This window comes from Gnatocerus cornutus, chromosome 9 (genome assembly GCF_029298725.1).
Source record: "Gnatocerus cornutus isolate USDA-ARS CGAHR chromosome 9, icGnaCorn1.1, whole genome shotgun sequence".
Taxonomy (NCBI): domain Eukaryota; kingdom Metazoa; phylum Arthropoda; class Insecta; order Coleoptera; family Tenebrionidae; genus Gnatocerus; species Gnatocerus cornutus.
The window spans coordinates 12257495-12281175 of record NC_142241.1 but is presented as its reverse complement, the minus strand read 5'-3'; the positions used below and the strand labels follow the sequence as shown (position 1 = coordinate 12281175).

Here is a 23681-nt window from a genome sequence, read left to right as displayed (position 1 = left end):
GTGCGGTTTTCAAAGTTAATTTTGGGTTTTAATTGACAGGGCCAAAAGAAGTAAGGTCGAGAGTTTGGCAGTTGGGGATATTTTATTCCGGAATTAGGTTGATGTAAACATTAGGCTCATGAGTTTTGCGTCATATGTAATATTTAGAAATGCCAGATTCGCTCCCATATTTTCTTCTTTTAAAAATTTGAACTAATATGTATAAATTTGTTGCGCTGAAATCTTTCGCTTTTTACTCCTAGTTCTATTAAATTAGATTTTTATGTATTTAGACGTTTTTTACGCTTTAGACGCTTTAGATTGTCAGATTGTATACTTCCAAGGTTTATTAATATTGCTTAGATCTTTTAGACTCTTCAGTTTTCTTCAGCAATTTCCCACATTTGAGTTAGTTTGAAGAAGTTTCCACATTTTCCATTCATTCTTTGTTCTTTTATTCTTCTAAATTAGATCCAAATCAGACTTCTTCTTTCTAGACTTTTTGGGAATCAATTATCCAGTTTCTTTAAATTCTCTATCGTCCACCGATTAACTAACTTATTTACTTCTCTAGAATTCCTTTTTTAAAAAGAATTATTATCTAGAGTTTGACAGTTTCTTTAGATTTAAAAAAAAATCCCATTCTCTACACTTTCTAGTTTCTTAATAACTCTATATTCTAGTTTTCTAAACCTTATGAATTCTGAATTCTGAACTGTCTACTTTGCCTTCTTCTAGAATTCTCTAAATTTCTTTCCTCGATTATTTAGGTTTTTATACATACAGTGTGAATCCTTTTTTCCCAGTTGTACAATTTTTTAAATTTCCTAGATTATTCATCTTCTTATTTTTGGATTCTCTAGATTTGCTTAACTATTTCGTTAATTATGATATCTGCAGTATCTGGATTTTCTACCCCAAACAGGACGTTTTTTGATTCTTTAGATTCTTTGTAGTCTCTTTTTTCATAGAATTCTCTGAATCCTCCTTATTTTTGTTCAGTTTTAGACACTTGAAACCTTTTTTAATCCTTTTTTTTTAAGTTTTCGTAATTCCATTTACTTTGACGATTCTCCTTCTTTATCAGATTCTCCGATTTTATAAATTTTCTAGATTCTTCTTGTTATTCTAGAGTTCTCGACATTTTCTAATTATCGAGTTTGTATAGTCTAGAAATTAAAATCTACTTTTTTATCTGGATTTTCTGATCTGTGTAGGCTTTCAGAAATGCCTTTAATCTCGTAAATAATTTGAATTATCCAATTTCTCCTCCTAGAATTTCTGCATTCTATTCGCCTACCAAATTCTGTAGTATCCCCAGATTATCTAGATTTTATAAATTAATTTTCATTACAAACACTATTTTATCTACGTTCTAGAATCTCGTCCTCTACTAAAACTTTCTAGGGGTTCTAGAAGTTTTAAATTGCCGAAATTTGCACAGCTTGCCAAAATTTCACTTTTTTTGTTCTCTGGATTCTTTAGTCTCATTATTCAAAGAATTCTCTAGATCCTCCTTATTTTTCATTCGCTCCAGACACTTGAAATTCAGTCTCTCCTTCTTATTCTACAATTCTCTTCATTTTTTATTATCAGATTCGACTATTTAGTAAATTAAATTTTCTACATTTTCTGGATTTTCTAAACTGTACATCTTACATTCTCTAGTTTGTTTTTTCCAGAATTTCTGTATTCTCTTTGATTCTCAAGAGCTTTCTAATTTTTTATCCGCTCTAGACACTTGCGCCAGCTAAAGTCTAAAGTTTTGGGACTAGCCCAGCTGAGTTAAGAAGGACTTAACGTAACAAACTGACTTGTTTTACTCTCTAGATCAACGACTTCGGCGCCCGATCCAAATCTGTATTTATTTACAGTACTGCGTTTATTTATTGCGGCGATTTGGAACTCTATAAAACCAAATAAAAACCTGTTTTTGTAACCTCTCCGAGTCTAAACCTGCGTTTTTACAATTTTGCATTAAAATTCCACAAAGCTGAAAAAGAGAAAAAGTCTAAACGTATTTGTATCCCTTTGACATGAAGGCTGAAAGTGAAACGTTAGCTTTGTCGACTATTTTTCGAGACGAAGGTTCAGTTTAAAAATAGTTAAGTTAATTTATTATACATTTAGGAGCAATCCTCTGTCATTCAATGAAAAATGAAGCGATTCGGGTCCAAGTTCGAATGATAATTAAGTGAGATTAAGCCGACTTTTAGTGTTGTTGCCAATTTTTCATGACATTTTCTCTCATTTGATTGGTGATTATAATTTGTTATGTTGAGACTGTGTGAAAAAATAACGTGCACCAAAAGGTTTCAGTGTTATTTTTTTATTACTTCTTAATCATAAAATAACATCAACTTATTTACACAATGATTTCCATGCTGGCGCGTGCGTTCCAATTATTTTTATTTATCTTTTGCAGTAGTTAGAACCTGTTTCTTCCCTGTAGAAATTGAACCTCTCCGTTTATTTATGACCTGATGTTGACTGTCCTCCTCCACTAATGACGCACCTATGGAAAGACGAGATTTCTTACCCTGTCTGTGAGTGACAGATTAAAAAATCTGGTCCGAGATCAGAATTTTTAAACACATGCATGGAAGTCAGTAAGTTATCACTTTACTAACGAACTGCATCCTCATTAATAATACATCCCTCCATTGCTTTGTTGACGAGCCCAAGTAAGATGATGGTTGTTGTACAGGAAAGAAAAAGGCTGTGAACCTTTCAAGAAGACCCTAGAAATCTTGTTATCACCTGTCATCTTTCTCTGTGCCGCGTGACTACATTTTTGTTTAGGTTAGTGATTTTATTTTTGCTCCTTTTTTTTGTTTGCATGCTCATTCCTCTCTCATTTTGATTGTTTTAACGTTATTTGATGGTTTTGTTGTTTCAGTTCGACTGTAGCTCACCCATCGGAGTTGCCTCCTTCGCCCCATCAATGGGATTGACCGTGGAGTGTCCGTAGATAACTACTCTCTTCTCTTTCAACTTTCTAATGAACTTGGGTAATAATTTATAAGTAACAGTACACCAAATATTATAATTCAGGGATTCTATGCAATGCAAATATGAACAATTGGACAATCGCGCTGCAACTTTAAAGTAGTGTGTGTTTTGTGTATATTTAGTCGCTCAGAGTGTGATTTTATCTATACCATGTAGATCTGCCAATTTAGATACAGTGTACAGATATCACTGCCTTGATTAGTATAGATATTTTAGAGTTTTTAGTTCAATAAGACTGGCAGTTTTTTTCGAACAGGCAGTTAATCATTGTCGGTTCCAATCAGGACAGAATCAAAAATTTTTAGTTTATTTTTTCACATCGTCTCCGACATCGAATTAACTGCCTTCGATAAGCACCAAGTTTTTCAAATTTGGTAGTTTTAATATTAATTTAAGACTTGTAAGGTAAAGACTGTGAATAGCTACATAAACCCAGAAAACAATGTGCAGCTCTTAAGATTCCTTTATAGTAAACTTCATGTTAAATAATTGCCAACTTTACATATAAATAGTATGTACTGTAGTGTATTCTGTGTGAAATGTTAAGTGTGCAATGAGACTGAGACTGTTTATTAGCAGCTCTCATTATTTAGTTTTTTTTTACTAAGCAATTGTAGTGTAAAAAGTGAAATTGGTTATACTGTGGCCTTTACTTTGTGCTCTTTTAATTTGGAACTCTTATTTAATTAACAACGCTCAAAAATGTGTGCTAATTCTCATTTGTAGCGTGCACCAGCCTTCCTACAGGGAAATTATAGGCTTACGCATTTTCTCGTGTAATTTTATGTAAATATATTTTTTTATTGTGAGAGAAAATTTGACACTAGAGAACCTTAGGTTAGTAGGACTAATTTTAGTAAATTTTATTACGTTATAATTTTTCTGTAGGAAATTAGTTTTTTTTTTAAACCAAATTTGTATATAACACGGACAGTACACATTGTCACTTTTATTTTGACTGGTTTGCAAATGATTAACCGACCAAACAAAATTATTTGCAAAGTTGGTGATTCTTAATTTTGGTATAAAATTGTAAATAGTCTCATGTTTACTCCTTTTGTAGGTTTAGTTAATTGTATTCTAATTCTAGCAAAAATTTACGAAAAAAAATTAATCAATAATATTTTCATGTAGTGATATGTCAGTGACCACATGTAAATATTATCTGGCGCTTTTCGAGTTCCATTAGCATTATTTAACGAATTTGTGTAATTATTCCAATGGTTTTTCCAGAGATCTCATAACGCGTATGTAAATATATTTTATAAAGGCACCTCTCTTGCTCAATATTATTGCGCAATAATATTACGCAATACTGTATCTACTTATGTTTTTTCACATCATCGCCCTTTAACGTTCAATATTATGCAAAATTTATATTGCATGAGAATATTGGGCGTGTAGGGCTGCCTTTATTCAGACTTTTTTCGAGTAATGGTCAGTCTATGTTTACTTTAACTTAGTATACTCTGATATGAAAAAAATAAACAACACTATGAACTAAGAAATTTACTTATTTTCCCGAGAGCTATCAATGAATCATTTATACATATTTATGAAGTGTAGTCTAATTTTACAGTACTGCGATTGGGTGATTCATTACACTTCAGAATTTCAGACTGTCGTGTGTCACTGACACTGGATGACCCCTTTTAGGAAGTGCAAATCTAAAGAGTCACAAATAACGTCAGCAAATATTTAAAAAAAAAACGTAGAATTTGAAGGTAAATAATGTCAAGAATGTACCGCATCCAATGAAGCTAAATTTCAGAGATCATGCGGTCAGATCAGATTAAAATTTAAGATTTTAAACAGGTAATCTAAAAGTCGAAATGAAAATGGGATATGCAATTTAAAAATCTGATGAGCTTATAATCTGAGATTTTTATAAGATTCCAGTTCTCCAATTCCAAAAATCTTGCAGTCTGAACATTTTAAGGTCTTAGAAGGGCCCTGCAAAAGCCCAATTTTACACTAAATTTATTCAAACTAATAAAAAACCAAATTGTAAAAAAAAAATTGCACGAAAAATAAGGACTTAAACAATACAGAGAATCTAATAAAATTTAAGGAAAATCTTATAATATATACAGAAAATCTAGAGATTCTATTGGAAGTAAGTAAAAATAAACTAGAGAAAACCTGGAGAATCTAAGGAAAATCTTGAAAAATTTAAAGACAATAAAGCAGGTTCTATAAAAGAATTCATGAAAATTTAGAAAATTTGGACAGAAACAGAATTTATATCTAGAGAATCGATCAAAAAAATTAAGAAAAATTAAGCATAAATAAAAAAATAGAGGTTTTGAAAGGAATCTTTGGAGCAAACTTAATTAGAATCTACATACTCCAAAAAAAATTATGGAGATTTTAAACAAAGCCTAAAGAAAATAAAAAATCAGAGAGCAAAGAAAAGTTAAGAACAATCTAAAGATGGAAAATCTAAAAAAAATAAACAGCTAAAGCACCTGAGAAAAGTGAATGTAAAGAATTTAAGGCAAATTTAAATAATCTACAATCTAAAAGGATTCAAAAGAATTACCGCAATCCTTCGAATATGAGACGCTTCTCAATTTTTGAGATGCAAAAATGGGGCATTATAAATTTTAGTCGTGTTTAAGAATAAAACTGAATTTGTATTTTTATTCGTTCATTTTCAAAATTTTAAAATTCGTTGATCTGATAGATTTTAAAAAGTTGTAAAATGGGCCAATATAAGTTAACCGAAGCGAAGCCGAGGTTTGCAATTTAAAATTCTTCAGATTTTTTTGTACTTTGAAAGTAGAAACAGGAGTCATAAAAATTAAAAATTTAAGAAAATCAAGAAGAAATAGAAACTAAATTATGTGAATTGAAGGCTCTGTACAAAATAAAAGAAATTCAAAGAAAATCTATTGCGAATTAGACAGATTTTAAAGAGAAGTTTGAGTCCAAAGAAAAGTCGGTAAAAATAAAGAAACCGAAGAAAAATTTACATAAAATTGAGGCTGACTCTGATAACGAGAATGAAAATATAAAAAAATTAAATAAAATGTGGAGAATCTCAGAAAAAATGAATATGAATTTATGCACAGATTAGAAAATTAAGGGAATTTCAAGAGTATTTACAAATGTAAGCAGAAAAAAAATGGAAAATTAAGAATCCAAAATTAATTTAAAAAGGAAATTCTAATATTTGTCCGTTTTAATTCAGAAGTTTGCAATAAAATTGGACACATTAAAAGTAGTAATTAAAAATTTTTAAATATGCAAAACTTTTGGTTCTCTCAGTAAAAAGTATTTCAAAAATTTGTCTCTTGTTGTAGAACTTTGAAATTAAACACGTAAAATTTTGAATTATTGTTATTTTCTTGAGATATCTCGAAATTTGGACTTGTTATAAAGAAACTAAAATTTGGAATCAGTGCTGATTTATTATTAGAAACTCCATCTTTATAAGTCTACCTGTTATTGAATATTTAATGATTCTTGCATTTAATAAAAATCTAGAGAATATGAAGAAACATCAATACGAATTTATGCAGTTTAAAAATTTTTGTAGATTTCAAGAGTACATATTTAGAAATGTTAGCAGAAAAAGAAAATTAGAATTAGAGGGAATCCAAAATTAATCTAAGAAAAATATATAAGTAAACAATTTACCTACAGAATATTAAGAAAATCCAGAAAAAAAAAATAATGGCAATAATTCGCTCTTTGCTTCATGTGTACAAATTTCGCAAAAAAAAAGAAATAAATTCAGTTCTCCAATGTTAAATCAGCTCCAGCCGTCAGAGATACTTTAGAAAAACCTAAAAAATTATTTCCTTTGCTTCAATTTGGATTTTTTTTATTTAACTGCTCTAAGAAAACCTATGAGTGTTCTATTTTTCAATAAAATCAATGAATTTTTCTTTCCGAATCAATTTTCAAAGGTATGGAGTTACTGAAATCAGATGAAGATTTAAAATTAAACTTGGATGAACTCAATTAATTTTCATTTTTAAAGGATTTAGAGAAAATGTTTCTGTTGGTTTGTTGTGATAAATAAAGTTGAAAGAACCTAAAAACGTTACACTGAACGGTTTAATAGTCAAATCGTCAAATTCTGAAACCTTCCAGAAGCCCAACACGAAACAGATCCAGACTAAATAAATCAACTCATCTTGACCATCATTTTTTATTTCCATCCAACGACTAATTTATTTCCACAAATATACACTTGCTTTCAACAAATAAAATGGTCAAGGTTTCGCGCTATCTCGTGTTTATACATATACGTATTTTCAAGAATAATAAAACATTATCGTTACAATATTTAACGTAATTGATTAGAGTATGACCGATAATTCCACCTACATACCTAGAAAACCAGTGTACATTTCGAGCAGGCAAATGAATGAACTTCAAAGTTTTCGTTGCAATTCTAACCGGTTGGATTTTATTAAAAGAAACGCGCATGGTCCCTACATATGTTAATTTCATCGTCGTCGTAAAAAATAAACAGGCGCGCGCTTACTTAACAATTCGAACGGTCCGAAATCATGATTCTTGTTAGCGAAATTTATCTAATTGTTATTAATTTGTGTTAACGTCCGAGACGATGAAAATTTAATTTGGCAGATTGACAGTGCCTAGTTTGTTGTGTTTTTCTGTGATGTGTTTTGGAGATGATGGGCAATGTACAGCAATGCTTCGCCCCGAAATATAAAAAAGCGAAATTTTCGGTGAGTAAACTATGATAAAGACGTATTAAACTTGAAATTGTAATAATATTTAACAAGAGTATTACATAAACATTTATCAAACGTACGTTTTCTGGTTATTTTGGGTGATGTATCATGCTTTAGACGCACGCAAGACACGAGTATTTATTTACCGTTGTTTTGTTGTGAAGGTAGGAACAATGCAATGAATCGGAACAAGGCAGCTTCCATCATCTCATCACATCATCGGTTTTTATTTTTTAAGGATAAATTTATACAAGAATCTTAAGTGGTGCTATTAAAGATCAATGGGTTAGTTGATTGCACAATTCTTCGCGCGAGAAAATCATTTTTCTGAGATCTAAGATGACCTATAAAATTCACGGATTCCCTTCACTGCACTCTTCACGGTCGATTTTAGTGTCGATAACTCATCAATTTCAAAACTTTTTATATAAGAATTACCAAATTATCTCTTCTAGAATTGCAGAATCGTTGCGTAGCTCAGAGACATGGCATGACTCCAAACTCTGCGTTCGTTTTGTCCGGTCTAGACCCAGAATGAATTTCTACCTGATTCTGCAAACGTTTTTACAAAATTATGAGTCAACAAGGAAACCTGCTTTGCATTTTTATCACTGAGGTTTCGTCGCGTTTTCAGTATTCATACAACGCGTTTTTAATTTAAATCTATGACAACGTAGGAGTTCAACATTTGACTCTACTAAATTGGACAAAATTTAATTACTTAGGGTCGACGTTTTATTTTGTGGCTTTCTTGTTTCGCTGAATCATTCCCAGGTTTTTAAAATAGAGGATTCATGGACGTGGTTATTTATTATTATGAAAATTTGCATTAATACAAGTTTGAGCATCATCGCTTTGAAATGTGGCCTTTCCACAAGGGCGTGTTTGGCCGAAGAAAATCGAAAATTGAGGAGTCGGTGAAGTTCACATCGATTTCAATGTTTTTGCATTGAAAAGATGTGTAATTTGAGAAGAATTACCATTCAATTACAGACAGAAAAATATAAATAATAAAAACAGAAAAAACTAGAAATTTTATTAAACAATTTTAATATACACATAATTTATTTTTTATAAAATGGTGGAGGCGCTGGGTCAAAAGAAGTCAAATTGTAACAATTTCAGGCGCTTCATATTAGAACCACTTTTTCTTCAGTTGTCGTCTAAAATTTGGCTTTTTTAAGAAGGAACTGCGACTACATATTGTATTTGCCTTGAGAAGTATGTAGTCGTTTCCACCAGCTCATGAAGAACCTAAAAAGTCTCTGAAATACACAGAAACAACAACTTTAAAAACTGCGCCAAAGTCTAAAATCTCACGAACTCAATCAGTGCATGTCATTTAAATTAAACAGTTAACTTTTTTTTGGCTATCAAACTAGAAAATTTTGTTGGGTCACGATGATATATTTGGGCCCGATATTTTTAAATCCGCTTAATCTATTTTAACACTCGTTTGACGAAACTGTAACTCGTAACTTCTAATCTGAAATTTATTTCTGAAAATTTTAATACAAAGTTTTTCAGTTGTCTCATCAATCTCATTTTGTTAGTAGAGTTAATTTTGACTTAAAAATCTGACGATTTATTAATTAATTATTTGTTCTCAAAATTTACAAATATTTTTTTGTTTTTTTTTGTTTAATTTAAGACTCCTGATTCGGGGATCTGCTATTTATGAAAATTTAAAACGTCAAGTTTAATTATAAACATTTTTGTATATAATAATTTAACATTTTATTTTACTGAACAACAGCCAATGAAAAATTACGCAGCAAATCGGCAGCTCGACTTCTTTTGTTTTGTGCGTATTTTGTTATCAACATCCCACGAATTGGTTTTAATAAACAATAATTGAATCTAGCCAATAAATGAAAAGTATTCATCGTATTGGTTGCTTCAGTGCGTTTTTTGTTGTAAAAACTTCTGTGATAAAGTTAAACCGAGCCAATGAATGAATTTTTTTTCCGTTTTATTCCGATTTCAATCGGATTCTCCATTTTGCTATAAAGAAAGGGTGGATCTATAAATGACAATTTCTAAAATTTGTGTATTTTGCTCTAGAAGTTCGTAATTAAATTGGATATGATTAATAAACATGTCTAAAGTACCAACTTTCCCAAGTTATGATTAGAATTCTAATTTTATAAAAGTATTCAAAACTTTTAGTCCTAGCAAAGAATATTATTTCAAAAACTCTTCTTTTTTTCTTGGGAAATCTGTAAATTTTATGAATTATCGTTTTTTTTTGAGAAATTTTAAAATTTTGACTTGCAGATTTAAAATCAGCACTGAAAGATTATTACTAGAGAATTGCATTCGTTTTCGCACAAAACTGTTGTAAACTTCATGTGAAAAACTGGAAAAAAATCCATCGCCTCGTATTTCAAAATTTATAATCTGTATAAGCGGAATTGAAAATTAATCCTGGAATTGTGGGTACACTTTATATTTTTGACCTTTAATTTTTAATTAGAAGAATTTCTCGCTTTTAAGTAATTGACGATTCTTGAATTTTTTTTAGTTATAGGTAAATTGTACAACCATAAACTGTTGTTAGTTATTAATTTCGAGTTTAGATCCTAAAATTATATTTAAATTATAGTAAATATACATACAGGGTGAACCCGAATAAAGTGCAAAGATTTTAATCACAATATTAGAGACCGATGTAGATAATGATTCTGCAAAAAAAGCAAAACTCGAATGGGGCAAAATCCCCCTGGATTACCTGTTATTCGACGTTTATAGGACTGAATTTAAACACTGTTTCCCAAAGACTGCAAAAACTGTAAAAATTGAGTATTGCAAAAAGTTAATTTGTTTGAAATATGTAAATGGAGCACCCAAAAGGGCCAATCTTTATCTCGATTGGTTCGTAAGGTGACTTTTTCCGACTCGCTTGGTGAACCAAACTGAAATTTTAATTAGAAATAAAATAATGTTAAAGTAAAGTTAAGTAACCCAGAAGGTATAAGGCTATATAGCAGCAGTAAAATTATCCCATTGTGTAAAAGTTAACTTGTCTACAATAGAAAACATCCCAGAGTTGTATAGTGAGCCGCTTTTACCATGGCGTACCTGACTTTTAGAGTCGAATATTATCTTATTGCACTCATAATGTGGAGGGTGTAAACAGGCTATTGTGTCCGAAAATTAAAATTTACGACATCTCCAAGTAGGTAGAAAAATGTGGACCCGTGCCTCTTCCAGGTATTAGCGCGGAGGCTCAAGATGATTGTTGATCCCTTCACCGTGTTTTTTTTTAATGAGGTTGATAAGCTTTTAATTTTTGTTTATTAATTTAAATTTTAAACAAGTTAAAAAAATGGAGTGCTATCAAGTTTTTAAAATTTTACAACGAAAAAATTTCATCATTTTAATGATGGAACGTGTATTTTACATAATTATAAAGAATTTTCGAATCCTAACACAAATACATATAAGTAATTCAAAATGTAATATTAACATAATGCTTCTGAATTTGTGAAATGAATTATAAACATTCGTTTCCTTCTCATTGTTTTCTCATACGCAAAATTAGTTTTCTATCGCAATCCAATTTTGCTGTTTAATTAATCCACAAATAGGTACTTTTCAGAATCTTTTGTAAGTAGTCTGTTTGCCTATTTGTTCTTAATTCTTTAATTCTTAGAAAAAGTGGGGACTTTAAGTGGAATATTAAAATGTCGTTAAACTAAAAGGAGTGGTAATATGTATAAAGAGGACCGGTAAGTACGAAAAATCATTTTGAAGTTAACTGTTTGACGAATTTTGCTCACTTTGTTTTCTTTACGACCTATTTCATGATGTGGCAACCTTGGTTAGATCAATCTAATGAAGATGAAAATGATGATTTTATCGACGTAATTGGTGTAGAGCCAATGGACGTTCCAGAGCAAAACTTGTTAAAAGAAGGTAAGTGAAGAAAACCATTATTTTTATTTATTATCAATTCATTATTTTAAATAAAATTTAGATATTTTTCTTACGGACCTAATATTTATAAATGGAATTAATAACTATAAAATTTGTTTTTTCTTTAGGTGCTAGCGAGGTGCGAAAATATTTGTGCAATTCTGCAAAGGACTTGGTCAGAAAAGTCTAAAAACTTGATTAACCGGGGAGAGAAAGCACCTGTCCAGGTTACATCTGAATTAACGGAAATACCATATCGGACAGTTCAGCGCATCATCAATTCTACCGGAGAAAACTGTGGACCAAATAGGCGTCACCGACTGAAAGTCCACGAAAAATTCAGTGAACCAGAATTAGATTTTGTTCGATCCATCATTTACACGATGTATAAAGAAAAGCAAGTTCCAACGGTAATGGCTGTTAGAGAAAGACTCATTCAAGCTAAGTTCCCAGCAAATTTTTGCGTGGATACTATGCGTAACTTATTAAGAGCCATTGGTTTTAGATACAAAATTTTGGACAAACGGTGTTCCATAATGAACACACCTCGTTCAGTGACGTGGAGAGTGGAATTTATATCCAAAATTAGACAATTTAGGGATTTGGGAAAAAACATTGTCTACATTGATGAAACGTGGTACGATAGTCATGATGTCGTAAAACGAGGTTGGGTTGACGGATCCAAGAAATGTTTTTTTGAAACGCCACCAATCATCATCTTGGCAGCAGGTAATAAAAATGGATTTATTCCTAATTCATTTGTTTTAGCGACCAAAAACATAAAGGACAGCAGCGCAGATTACCACGACGATATGAACAATCAAATTTTCGAGGATTGGTTCAAGAATCGGCTTCTTCCAGAATTAACACCGAACTCTGTAATTGTTCTGGATAACGCTTCGTACCACTCCAGACAAGACCGAAAAATCCCAACTAAATCTTCAAAAAAGGATGCCTTATTGAAATTCGTCCAGGAAGAGAACATTCCCATTCCCAAAGGTCTAAAGCAGACAAAAAAGAATTTGGTTGCTTTAATTACACAAAGTGACGTGGATAAGTCCAAATCATATGCGATTGACAACTTTGCTGAAAACTGTGGACACCAGGTTTTGCGACTTCCACCATACTACTGTGTGCTAAATCCCATCGAGTTGGTGTGGAGCCAACTCAAACACCGAGTTAGGAAGGGTAATTTAACGCCAAATTTGACTAATTCTGTCGTTAATTTGATCCGCGAAGAGGCTCAAAAAATTGACGGTGTTCTTTGGTCCAATTGTATTGACCACGCAGTTCACGTGGAAAACAATTTCCTAGGTCGAAATGACTTTCCAGAACTCATCATAAACACTAATAATGATGACAGTGATGATTCTGATGTGGAATGATTAATTTGTAGTTTCTTTATAACTTTATATAAATTTCATAATTTTTGTTTAATTTTTAATTAGATAGATAGGATTAGGATGTTCTTTATATTTTTTTTATACAGGGTCCGGCAACACTTGTGTCCACCCCCAAAATCGTCTTTAATTTTAAAGAGAAAATTTTGAAAATTTGCATACACTCACAGTTGACAAAGCTCTAGAAGCTGACGCAAAAATTTGTTTTTTAACACTGATAGATTTGGCGTCGCGACGCCTTAAAAATCTAATTTTTAGGTAATTGTGAGGTTTTATGATATCAACCCCTATTTTTTTTTTTTTTAATATAAATGTGTTAAAAATATCTCAGTTGTTATTTTAGATTTAATGCAAAATGTCTTCAAAATTTGGGGAAAAAATGCTGTTTTATCAAGTTAGTTTCCAATTTAATTACGTCAAAATTGGGAACCACGTTTACACCCATCTGTCAACATTTTGTGTCACAAATGACATCTATCCTTTGGCTCGCTTTAGATTGTAACAAAAGTTTTACTTGGTGAAATTGTCGCTTTGTCGATGTTAATTAACGATTTGTGGTGTCCATAAAGTGCAACATACCCGTGTTAATCAAAATTAACCTTTATAAGAGTGAATGAAGTGACTTGTGAAATTTTGGTGTAGACGTAGTTTGCCCCTGCGCTGTCATAATTTTGAAAACTAACTTGATAAAACAACGTTTTCTTCGCAAATTTTAAACACAGTTTGCATTAGATTTAAAATAAAAACTCAGATATTTGTACCACAGTTATGTTGAAAAAAAATTGAATTTGCGAATATTTCCGCAAAAACTCAAAAATCGCTAAAAATTATACTTCTTAGGCGTCGCGACGCCAAAACTATCGGTGATAAAAAACAAATTTTTGCGTCAACTTCTAGAACTTTGTCAACTATGAGCGTATGCAAATTTTTAAAATTGTAACTTTAAAATTAATGACGATTTTGGGGGTGGACACAAGTGTTGCCGGACCCTGTATAATTATGCAAATACACATGTTCCAACATGTTCGTTTTTCGTTCTTATCGTAAAAACTTGATGTCTCTCGGTTTTTTCAAATTAATAAACAAAAATTAAAAGCTTATCAGCCTCATTAAAAAAAACACGGTGAAGGGATCAACAATCATCTTGAGCCTCCGCGCTAATACCTGGAAGAGGCACGGGTCCACATTTTTCTACCTACTTGGAGATGTCGTAAATTTTAATTTTCGGACACAATAGCCTGTTTACACCCTCCACATTATGAGTGCAATAAGATAATATTCGACTCTAAAAGTCAGGTACGCCATGGTGAAAGCGGCTCACTATAAACCATCTGGTTGTACCGCAGCGCTTACTTTGGTCACTTCGACCAGTCCCGGCTTAATAATATTTAAAAATTATGGAAACATGTGCAAGAATTACATCAAACTTGGACAAAGAGATTATTATTAATCGCAGATTACCCACATTTCTATTGTTTTTCTTAAAGAATGTAATAAATGGTAAATTTAGCACCGCAGGTAAATCCTAATTTTATGATTACTAAAATATTTTAAGCCGGTTCTGGTTAGTTCAGACAAACCATGGTTTATTGTTGAGACACGCGCTTGCCGATAAGGGTACAAAAGAGATAATAATTGACGGTCAAAATTTGTATTAGTGCAATATAGCCTTATACCTTCTGGGTTACTTTACCTGGAGTTATTACGAAAAATAACCAAATGTCTTCCATTGGACATCCAGAATGTCATCACGCGTAAATTTAGTTTCTCCCGTAAACATAACACTTTTTATAACTTTAAGTTCATCACAACACTTTTGAAGAAACCACTGACAAAGAATAAATAAATCTAATTCGAAGATATTCCAATTTGAAGAATTTGAACAATTTGGCACTATAAAACCAACATTTCTCTACCACGAACTGACGAGAACTCCAATAAAGACATTTTTTGCCACTTGTTCATTAGCGTTTTTATTGACTGACATAATGGCATTGGAGTGACATAATTCAAAGACGCACGGCGATTTTTGCAAAAAACTTTAATAATTTTTTTCTCGGAAACGTCAACGCCAAATTTGGCCTACGTTGCTTGATATTGGGGTTAAAATCTTTGTACTTTATGCGGGTTCACCCTGTATGTATTATTCTGGGGTATAAGTACCTTGAAATTTTAAAGTTCTATTATTATAAATAGAAGTAAATTAACTTCGATCTCCAGACAAAAAATTCGGTTCGTGTTGAACAGTTCATTACAATAATTAAGAACTTATGCATGCGCATTTCATTTAGATTTTAACCTGTGAACTGCAAATTGACTGCTTGAGTAAAATTAGCTTCCATCAAAAATGGTGGATGCGCTGGGTTACTATCTTTTTCATTGGTTTGCTTTTTTTCATTTTCATTATATTTCCCAAGTAATCAGAGTAATGGCAATTTCCACTTATCCTCTCTCACACGCTTTCCTGCCACAGAAAGTTAGTTACTTCAAAAATAAAGCTAAAAGCTTCTTAAATACCTTTAATCCCTCTCTTTTAAAACCATGAAAATGTCCAGTTGAAGCATGAAACGTTTTTATTTATTCGTGGGCTGACTTTATGTTTTTCGTTTTGTACAATGACGCGGGATTCTGGTTATAGATTTTTACATAAAATTTTATTATGGCTTCTGGAAGGTTTTACGATTGTATTATCTCCAGTGTTTCGGGTTTATGATGGGAATAATAGGAACCAATTTATACAAGCAAATGAAAAAATAATCGCTACGAAGGTTTCATGTGTTTTGAAAAACTTCTACCTGCTAAATGGTAAAGCAAATGAAAATATTATTTCTATGAAGACGAATTTAATATGATATCGATGATACAGGGAATCAAGCAGAAATTTGCTTGAACTCGTGGAGCTTAAAATGGAAATGTAAATACTGCTCTTTGTACAATTCAAGATAAGATGATTTATATTTTGGTGAACGAAAAGTATCCAAGGACGAAGGACGTGTATTAATAAAAGTATGGATCGCTGCTGGAGGTAGGCAACCCAATATACCTTTTGTGGGCAGAATGACTAATAAAACCGTAACTTTTAACAATAAAGACGAGAATAAATAAATAAATAATGTTGTTAACTAATAAAAATAAAGTTTTTGTAAAAAAAGTTACATGATGTTACAACTAATTGGCTAAAAAGTAAAAAATCGTTAGAATGTAACACCCACACTAATAATTAAGGACGAATTTGGCGTATAGTCGTGATTTTTCGAGCTTCAATATAATTATTATTGTAATTTCCACCATTTTATCGCTTTTCGCGTATTTTCGAGTTGATCTTTGACCACACCGCCAGATGCCGCGGTTGTCCGAAAGTAACTTTTATTAGTTTAGTGTTATTGAGAACGTGTGTTCCTCGCTCCTAAAATTGTAAACAAAATGACCTAAAAGCACCATCAAAATCCATACTAAAGAATAATATACAATAAAAAATCTAACACATTCGTCTCATTGCTCCCATTAAATCCTACCAGAACATCTAACACAATGTTTTTCTTGGCCTTGCTTGAATAATTTTCCTTTTCTACTTGGGTTATTTATACATTTCGGTGTGCAGGAAAAAAACTAATTAAGTGTAGTCCAATTACATAACACACCAAGTAAAAAACTGTGCACATCTGTTGATCTATTAGCCACAATGGAAGGAAAAATTGTTCCTGAAAGGCATAAGCGCAAACAAAAGCATCCAGAGTTGAAGCTCAAGGTGAGTGTCTGCCTCAAATTTTGGTTTTAACAATGCGGTTTTACGGGTATTTATAGTTTAATTTAGCGTGTTAAATTCACGTTTTTTTATTCTCCGCGTTTCCTTACACGGACGTTCAACAACAAAGGAAAAGAAACCGTGCACAACTGCCTCGGTAGCGCAGTAGGCAGCGCGTAAGTCTCATAATCTTAAGGTCGTGAGTTCGATCCTCACCCGGGGCAATTTTTTTCCTATTTTGGAGAGAAAACTTTCTCCATTTTGGAAAGTGGAGATTCCCGCAATGCAATTGTCACATTAAATTTAAGTTGTTTTCTTGATTTAAATCCAATCAGAACAATTTTATCTATTCTGATTATTACAAATTAATGCGACAATTATTAAGAAGTGTGTCATTAACAAATTAATTAAATCAATTACCGAAGAAGTTAAGCATTAATTAATAAAATTAACGTTAAATTATTTCTTCGGAATTTTTTAAGACGAATTGGGAATTGTTTTTATCAATTTCCATTTCCATGAATCAATAAACTTTCTTCTGCCTTGAAATTACGTGTCTTGGACGACATGTTACACGTATTTACGAATGCAAATGAGATCTTCGGCGCCAACATTTCAGGAAAGCTTCACCTGATTCACATTTGCAGAAAATCTGAATCATTTGTCACATAAATTCTCAAATCAGATTTGTTTAGAAATGCCCCTCAGGCGTGATAGAATTATGTTTTCCAAAGTTTGGACTACCGAAATAAACTTTGATATGTAAACCCTAAATAGATTTAAGAGCAGATATAAATAAAGATCCAAATATTTTAAAAGTTTAGATATACTGGAACGTGCAAAGAATTTTATAGAAGAATTTGAAATCGCTTTTTAATCAGTGGGCACCATTCTGACAGCTAGAAAGACATCTAGCTACCGGTACTGAATAAACACACACGTGAAGAGTGTTCATAGATATGTAAACCGAATTTTCTGTTTAATTACGGACAGCGACGGTTATTTTAAGTGGTGTTTTTAAAAGGTGACAAATATTTTGCTAATTTTGATGTGTTTTTTGATTTTTTGGGATCGAAGAAATTTTAGAAATATATTGCGTACTTCAGGAATGGAAGGATAAACTTGTAGTTTAATTTATATATAAATTTTCTTTTATTCTTTTACTCAGCTGAATTAAAATGAATCGATTCTTTGCTAGATTTTATATGTTTACGAAATGCATTAATTAAATAATGGTTTTATCAAGATTCAACGGTTAAATCTGGAGAAATCGGCTGAAATGTGCTTGAAATCCACAAAATTCGTCGAAAAATCAACTAAATTTAAAGCTGAACGACGATTTTTCTTATAAACGGGCGGTTTATGAAGCTGTATATGCACAGTAGGGATCTAAATGTATAAAATAATGAAGTTTTTGCAAGATTTAACGATTAAATCGGCTGAAATCTGCAAAATTCGTCAGAAAATCAAATAAATTTGAACCTAAACGACGATTTTCTTCATAAACAGATGGTTTATCAAGCTGTTTCGGCAAAGTAGAGATCGAAATGCATCAAATAATGAAGTTTTATCAAGATTCAACGTTTAAATCTACTTCGTTGTTTCTGTATAATTTCCAGAAATTCACATCAAATTTTAGAAATTTTTGCATACTTCAGGAATGGAATGATAGACTTGTAGTGTTGTATATTTATATTTATTTACACTTAACGATATCTAGAAAAATTGTTCTTGAAATCAGTAAACTGATAACGTGATAACATTCAAAATTGAAGAACGGCGCCGTCAGGCCTTTTCAAGATCATAGAAAATTATAATTAGTTTCTATCCTTTGCACCTCGTATATATTCTGAAATAAACAAATTTTATGCTGTAGACAAAGTTCAATTTTAAGTACTCATTCAAAGTAAAAAGTTCCATTTTATTATAGACAGAGGACTATGCCCAAGGACTCTGGAAAAGATAATTAATAATTCGCAGATTCTATGTAGAAAAACATAATCACCACAAACCAATTTTTGATTTTTTGTCAGTTCGTCAACTAAATTAGTTCTGCGAATAATTTTTCAAGCAATTATCGTCATTCCTATTCTGTTTTTCAAGCACACCTGCATGCAAAAATAGCACCCGAGCCTTCCAATATAAATCCAGTTTTTTTATTAATAGAAAAAGTAAATAAATTAAGGTATACCGGTATATTTTTTCCCAAATTTATGGCAACTATAAATTTCAACCTACTTCCCTGTAGTGATTGTCGAATCATAAATTTTGTAGTGAATTTAATAAAGGCTGATCATCGTCACGTTCGCATCGCGTACATTGCTCATTCAATAAACATAAACAAATTGGAAAGTGGAGGTTTGGCCCCATCATCCTGTTTACCAACGTCACACTGTCGTGTTTCCCAAAGTCCCTAAAAATGAAGATCCGCCAGGGAAAAGGACAATGACTGGCTCTCCACGTGCGATTTGTATTTCAAAGAAGATTGCCGCACACACATTGCATAATTATTGTTGTAATGATGATAACGACAACAAGGAGTTGCTTGTCGAGCATTTTATCTTTCGACATGGTATCTTTTTGAAATGCATAATTCGTAAAACAGATCGTGTGGATGTTTATTTATAAAATATAAGTGGTGAAATGGTTTGTTTGTTTTAAAATTTGTTTTGTGGCTTTTAAATTAAGGTTAATTAGAAGCGTTTTGTTCCTTGCGCTTTGTTTTCAATGAACAAAGTTGCTGCACTGTTGACAGGCGGATATTGTAATTTTGAACAATCGGAGGATGGTACTACAGTTTTTTTAATAAACATTTCGAAAACTGTCTGTGGTTCGCAAAGCACGTTGCTAAATTCGTGACCCATCGAAATTTCCCCGAAGTCATCAAGTACAAGGCGAACGGAATATTGCAAACCAAAATCGTGAATACAATTCGAGGTTCAATCAAAGTCATTTTGCCGAAAATTTATGCATAGCACGCGGTTTGGGAGCAGTGAAATTTTCGGTGCGATCAACTTTGTAGCTTCTCAATTCTTCTACTGTAAAACTTTGAATTAATGGTTAATTTAAATGCATAGCTACGAAACTGTTCATAAAAATTTTATTAATCGAAAATTACGACGTGATTAAATTAAATTTAATGATTGGAGATATTCGTAATTAAATATATGGCATAATTTAGCTTCGGCGATGGCTGGAGATAAAAAGTGTTGTCTTGTTTCAAGCTTAGATTGTTATTCTTATTCTTTCGTACTTAACTATGTTTTATATTATATAAGTACTCAGTTATTTGTTGTCGTACGTGGATTTTGAATCTGCGTGAAATGAAATGATGTATAATAACGCCAGTTTACTCCAAAAAATAAGCGAGATATCAATATCAGAAATTTGGCATAGTTTTAGTCATAAATTTTTGCGAAAATTTGCAAACTTCGACTGTAGAAAAATTAAAGATATATTTCTTATGTAAAAAATCGCGAGAAAAACGATGGTGCAAACCGCATCTCAATATCTGAAATAGTTTCCGAGATATCGAGCACGAATTGTTTTGAACCTTCAAAAATTTGGCCCTCTGGTGACAACCCAAAATTTCAAACGGCCATAACTCGGTTATTTGTTGACGAAAATTCAAAAATTCTCATGTTTTGGAATCAGCGTGAAATTGTGCGTAAAATGAGACCCAAATTTGTTGAGTTTGCTTAATAAATAAACGAGGTATTGGCCAAAAACTGTTTTGAAAACGTCATTTTAGGGTGATTTTCAATCAAAGTTTTCAAAATAAAAACGACGTTTAGTAGCTTTGAATTCTACATCAGTCGAAAGAGGAGCTCAAAATCTATCTATTGGCCAAATTTGAGATCTATCGGACAAATAGTTTACGAGTTATGGCCAAAAATAAAAAAAATGAAAAATTTTCATCGTTTGAGTCGGATTTTTTTTCGCGAAAAATCGACTATCGAATTTTGGGCTTTTGAGAACATTTTCTAACGTAAAATGAGCCGAGAAAAACGATGGCGCAAACCGCATCTCAATATCTGTAATAGTTTTCGAGATATTAAGCACGAATTGTTTCAAACCTTAGAAAATGTAGCCCTCTGGCGACAAATGTAGATTTTGAGGCGGGATTTGGACTCGCAAAATTCTGCGTAATATGAGCCCCAACAACGTAAATTTGCTCCAAAAGTAAGCGAGAGGTGGACCTTCAAAAATAACATTTGATCCTAAAAATGGCTTTCAAAAATTAAGAACCTCTTAACGTACAATCCACATTTACTCGAACTTTATTTATAGGTTCTGGAGAGCAAGAAAAAAATAAAATTCAAATTCCCCTGTTATCTGCGGAACTGATTTGAAATAATCGATAATTCTAGACAATTTCTGCCTTAGATATTTTCTTAAAATTTCACAATGCAGTGCACAGCGCCCAATAGAACTATGAGTCCAATCGTCTAGACAAATACATTTGACACAGTTTTAAATAGAATTTTTTATTGTTCAAGTTTGAAATTTATAGCTTTTCGTTTTAAAATGATTCAGAACGGCGTCGGCCGTGATTATTAATTGCATCGCCTTTGTGCATAAATCATCGAATCATAAAATTATGACTGATACAATTGTTACCAGAAATGCAATAAATAAAAATCTGTTGACAAGGTTAAAACAGAAAAATTAATTCAAAGTAAGTATAAAAAGGACGGAGGTCCTTTCTCCCAGTGGAAGGGACATAAAAAGAAGACATAAAAAGTAAGTGGCTTCAATGTGATCATTAGAATTAGAAAATTCTAGGTGAGATAATATGTAGCCACCCACTTCTAATTTTTCCGGTGACAACGACTCGCCATCGCAAATTTTATTACTTCAACTTAAAAGTTGCTATATCCTTTTAAACTAAAGTTATTACTGTACAAATATTGATCCATGGTCAAAGTGTTCTTCACTTCGATCCAAAAAAGCAATCAAAGACTCCGCTCTTGTTAAACATGGGAACAACGACAATTTAATCTTTTAAGGAGTTTTTTCAATTAATTGACTTAAGTTATTACTTAATTATTAAGCTCCCGTTTGGCCTACTAAACTGCAATTCAATCCAAATTGAAATTAATTGACGCAAATTTTTCGCATTTCTCCACAAGCAAATGCTGGGAATTTGAATGACTACGAAAAAATTTCCGAGTACAGAGAAACATGTGCAAAATGATTATTATCATAGATCGTGGATTATTCAGACACACCTTCCAACAATTTTTACAAAATTGCCCGTCCAAAGTAGGTCAACTCCTTTGTAACTAATTTAATAGAATCTAGCACGAATTGCATTGCTCATCCTTTTGATAAAATTGTACCAACTGTGTTAGATATTACTTAATTTGTCCACTACAAACAGCACAAAATAAGTAATTCGTTCCGATGGAACGATCACATGAATCACGTTTTAATTAATTGGCACTTCCTTATAAGACCACTTTTGAATTTGCATTTTTGTGCATAATCGCACGTGCTTTACGAAAATTATCAGCTGAATCACTCAAAACGCAGAATTCCCCTAAAGCTACGAGGTGGAGTGTTTGCTGATCAGAATTTTAAAGAAAAGGTGCTCAGGTGAGTCACTGAGCAGAAGCGGCCGACTTCCAGGTCGGCGCTCCCGCAGGAAGGAGTGGCCATTGCGACCGGAACTTGAAGAATTCTTCATCTTCACTTTAAATGCACCAGCACTTGTAGTTTCGCAAGGGTTGTATTAATTAAAGAAACTAGGACACGCTAAGTAAGCACTTTTTTGCTTTTTGGACTGTTGGTCCGTTCACCTAATAAATTGTGAATGGTCGCGTATTTTAATTACGTCAGATTTAAACAATTACGAGAACCAGTTACGTTTTTTCTGTAATTTTTTGTTTACGCTAAGCGCGTTCAGCCGGAGTTTGTTTTTTTGAGTGTCTTGGAGTAAATAAATCCCATGGAGTCAGTGAGCGTAGAGACTGATTCACATCTGGATTTGGCGCCATTGTTGAAGAGGATGTCGAAGCAAAATGTGTCACGGACGTGATCTATCACACTGAAATTGGCGTATTAAATTTACGTTTTCATTACGCTAAATCTGAAGTAGTGACACCATACGTGCGCATCACCTTATCAAAGATGACTGTGTTATCAAATTATTCTTGTTGAATTGGTGTTAAATACACATCCGCTTGATAGTCCGAACACGGATTTGGAAGCACGGAAATGATAAACAGGGAAAAACGCCCGGTTTTGATCCATTTTCAAAATCAAAATTTCGTTTCCTCGCGAGATAAAAAAAGAATTTTTTTTTAATTCGAAAAGGTGATAAACATAAGTAATGGTCCGTTCTATGGCCAGAAGTCAAAAAAGGAACAACATTTATAATTATGAGTACAATCTAAAATGTGAAAGACGTTTGATATTATCGCTGAAATGGTTTAAATTTTGTTATTAGTGAAAGGTAAACTCCGCCGTTTCAACACCTCTACGGAAATCTAACGAAAGCAAAGGAAAAAAATCGAAAAACATTAGAGGACAATACTGAAGAGTTCAAAGAAGCAAAGAAAATCTGTGGATTTAAGTGTATAAGAAGACGAAGAATCTAAACAATCCAATTATAAAGAATCTGGCAAAGACTTCAAACACAATTTGACAGGAACTGAAATATAAAAAAAACAAAGTTTCAAACGAAATAAAAATCTTAGTAAAACAATAAAAAATTATTCTGAGATTTCTTAAAAGGAACCTCCTCGTAAAATTAAATTTATTTATTTCAAAAAACGAATTGTGCTGGAAAAGTGCAAAATCATTTCTAAAGTGGAATCCTCCTGATTCCGAATCTGTTTTGCTCCATCAGGTCCGGACTCTGAGATAGTCTTGAAAAATGATTTTTCAGGTTTTGCTGTACAAACCGTTATT

General features: G+C 32.1%; 1 protein-coding gene and 1 non-coding gene across 11 annotated transcripts in view; both read left to right on the top strand.

The window, feature by feature from the left end:
• nmo (serine/threonine-protein kinase nemo) overlaps positions 1-4499 on the top strand; it is a 41160-nt gene extending 36661 nt beyond the window's left edge. For 3 of the 10 annotated variants that reach the window (XR_015770829.1, XR_015770833.1, XR_015770831.1), the window contains exons 9-10: positions 2405-2588; positions 2879-4499. Coding sequence is in view for 2 of the 10 variants with exons in the window: in XM_088046668.1 (XP_087902794.1) it covers positions 2687-2765 (79 nt within the window). In the remaining 8 variants the exon portion in view is untranslated. Of the gene's footprint in view, positions 1-2404; positions 2589-2686; positions 2782-2878 lie in introns of those variants that run through there. The other 7 variants (XR_015770832.1, XM_088046669.1, XR_015770834.1 and 4 more) reach the window with 6 other exon arrangements.
• Positions 4500-16917: 12418 nt separating this feature from the next.
• Positions 16918-16990, top strand: TRNAM-CAU (transfer RNA methionine (anticodon CAU)). Its single transcript has one exon. It is a non-coding gene; the product is annotated as a tRNA-Met (tRNA).
• Positions 16991-23681: the final 6691 nt, after the last annotated feature.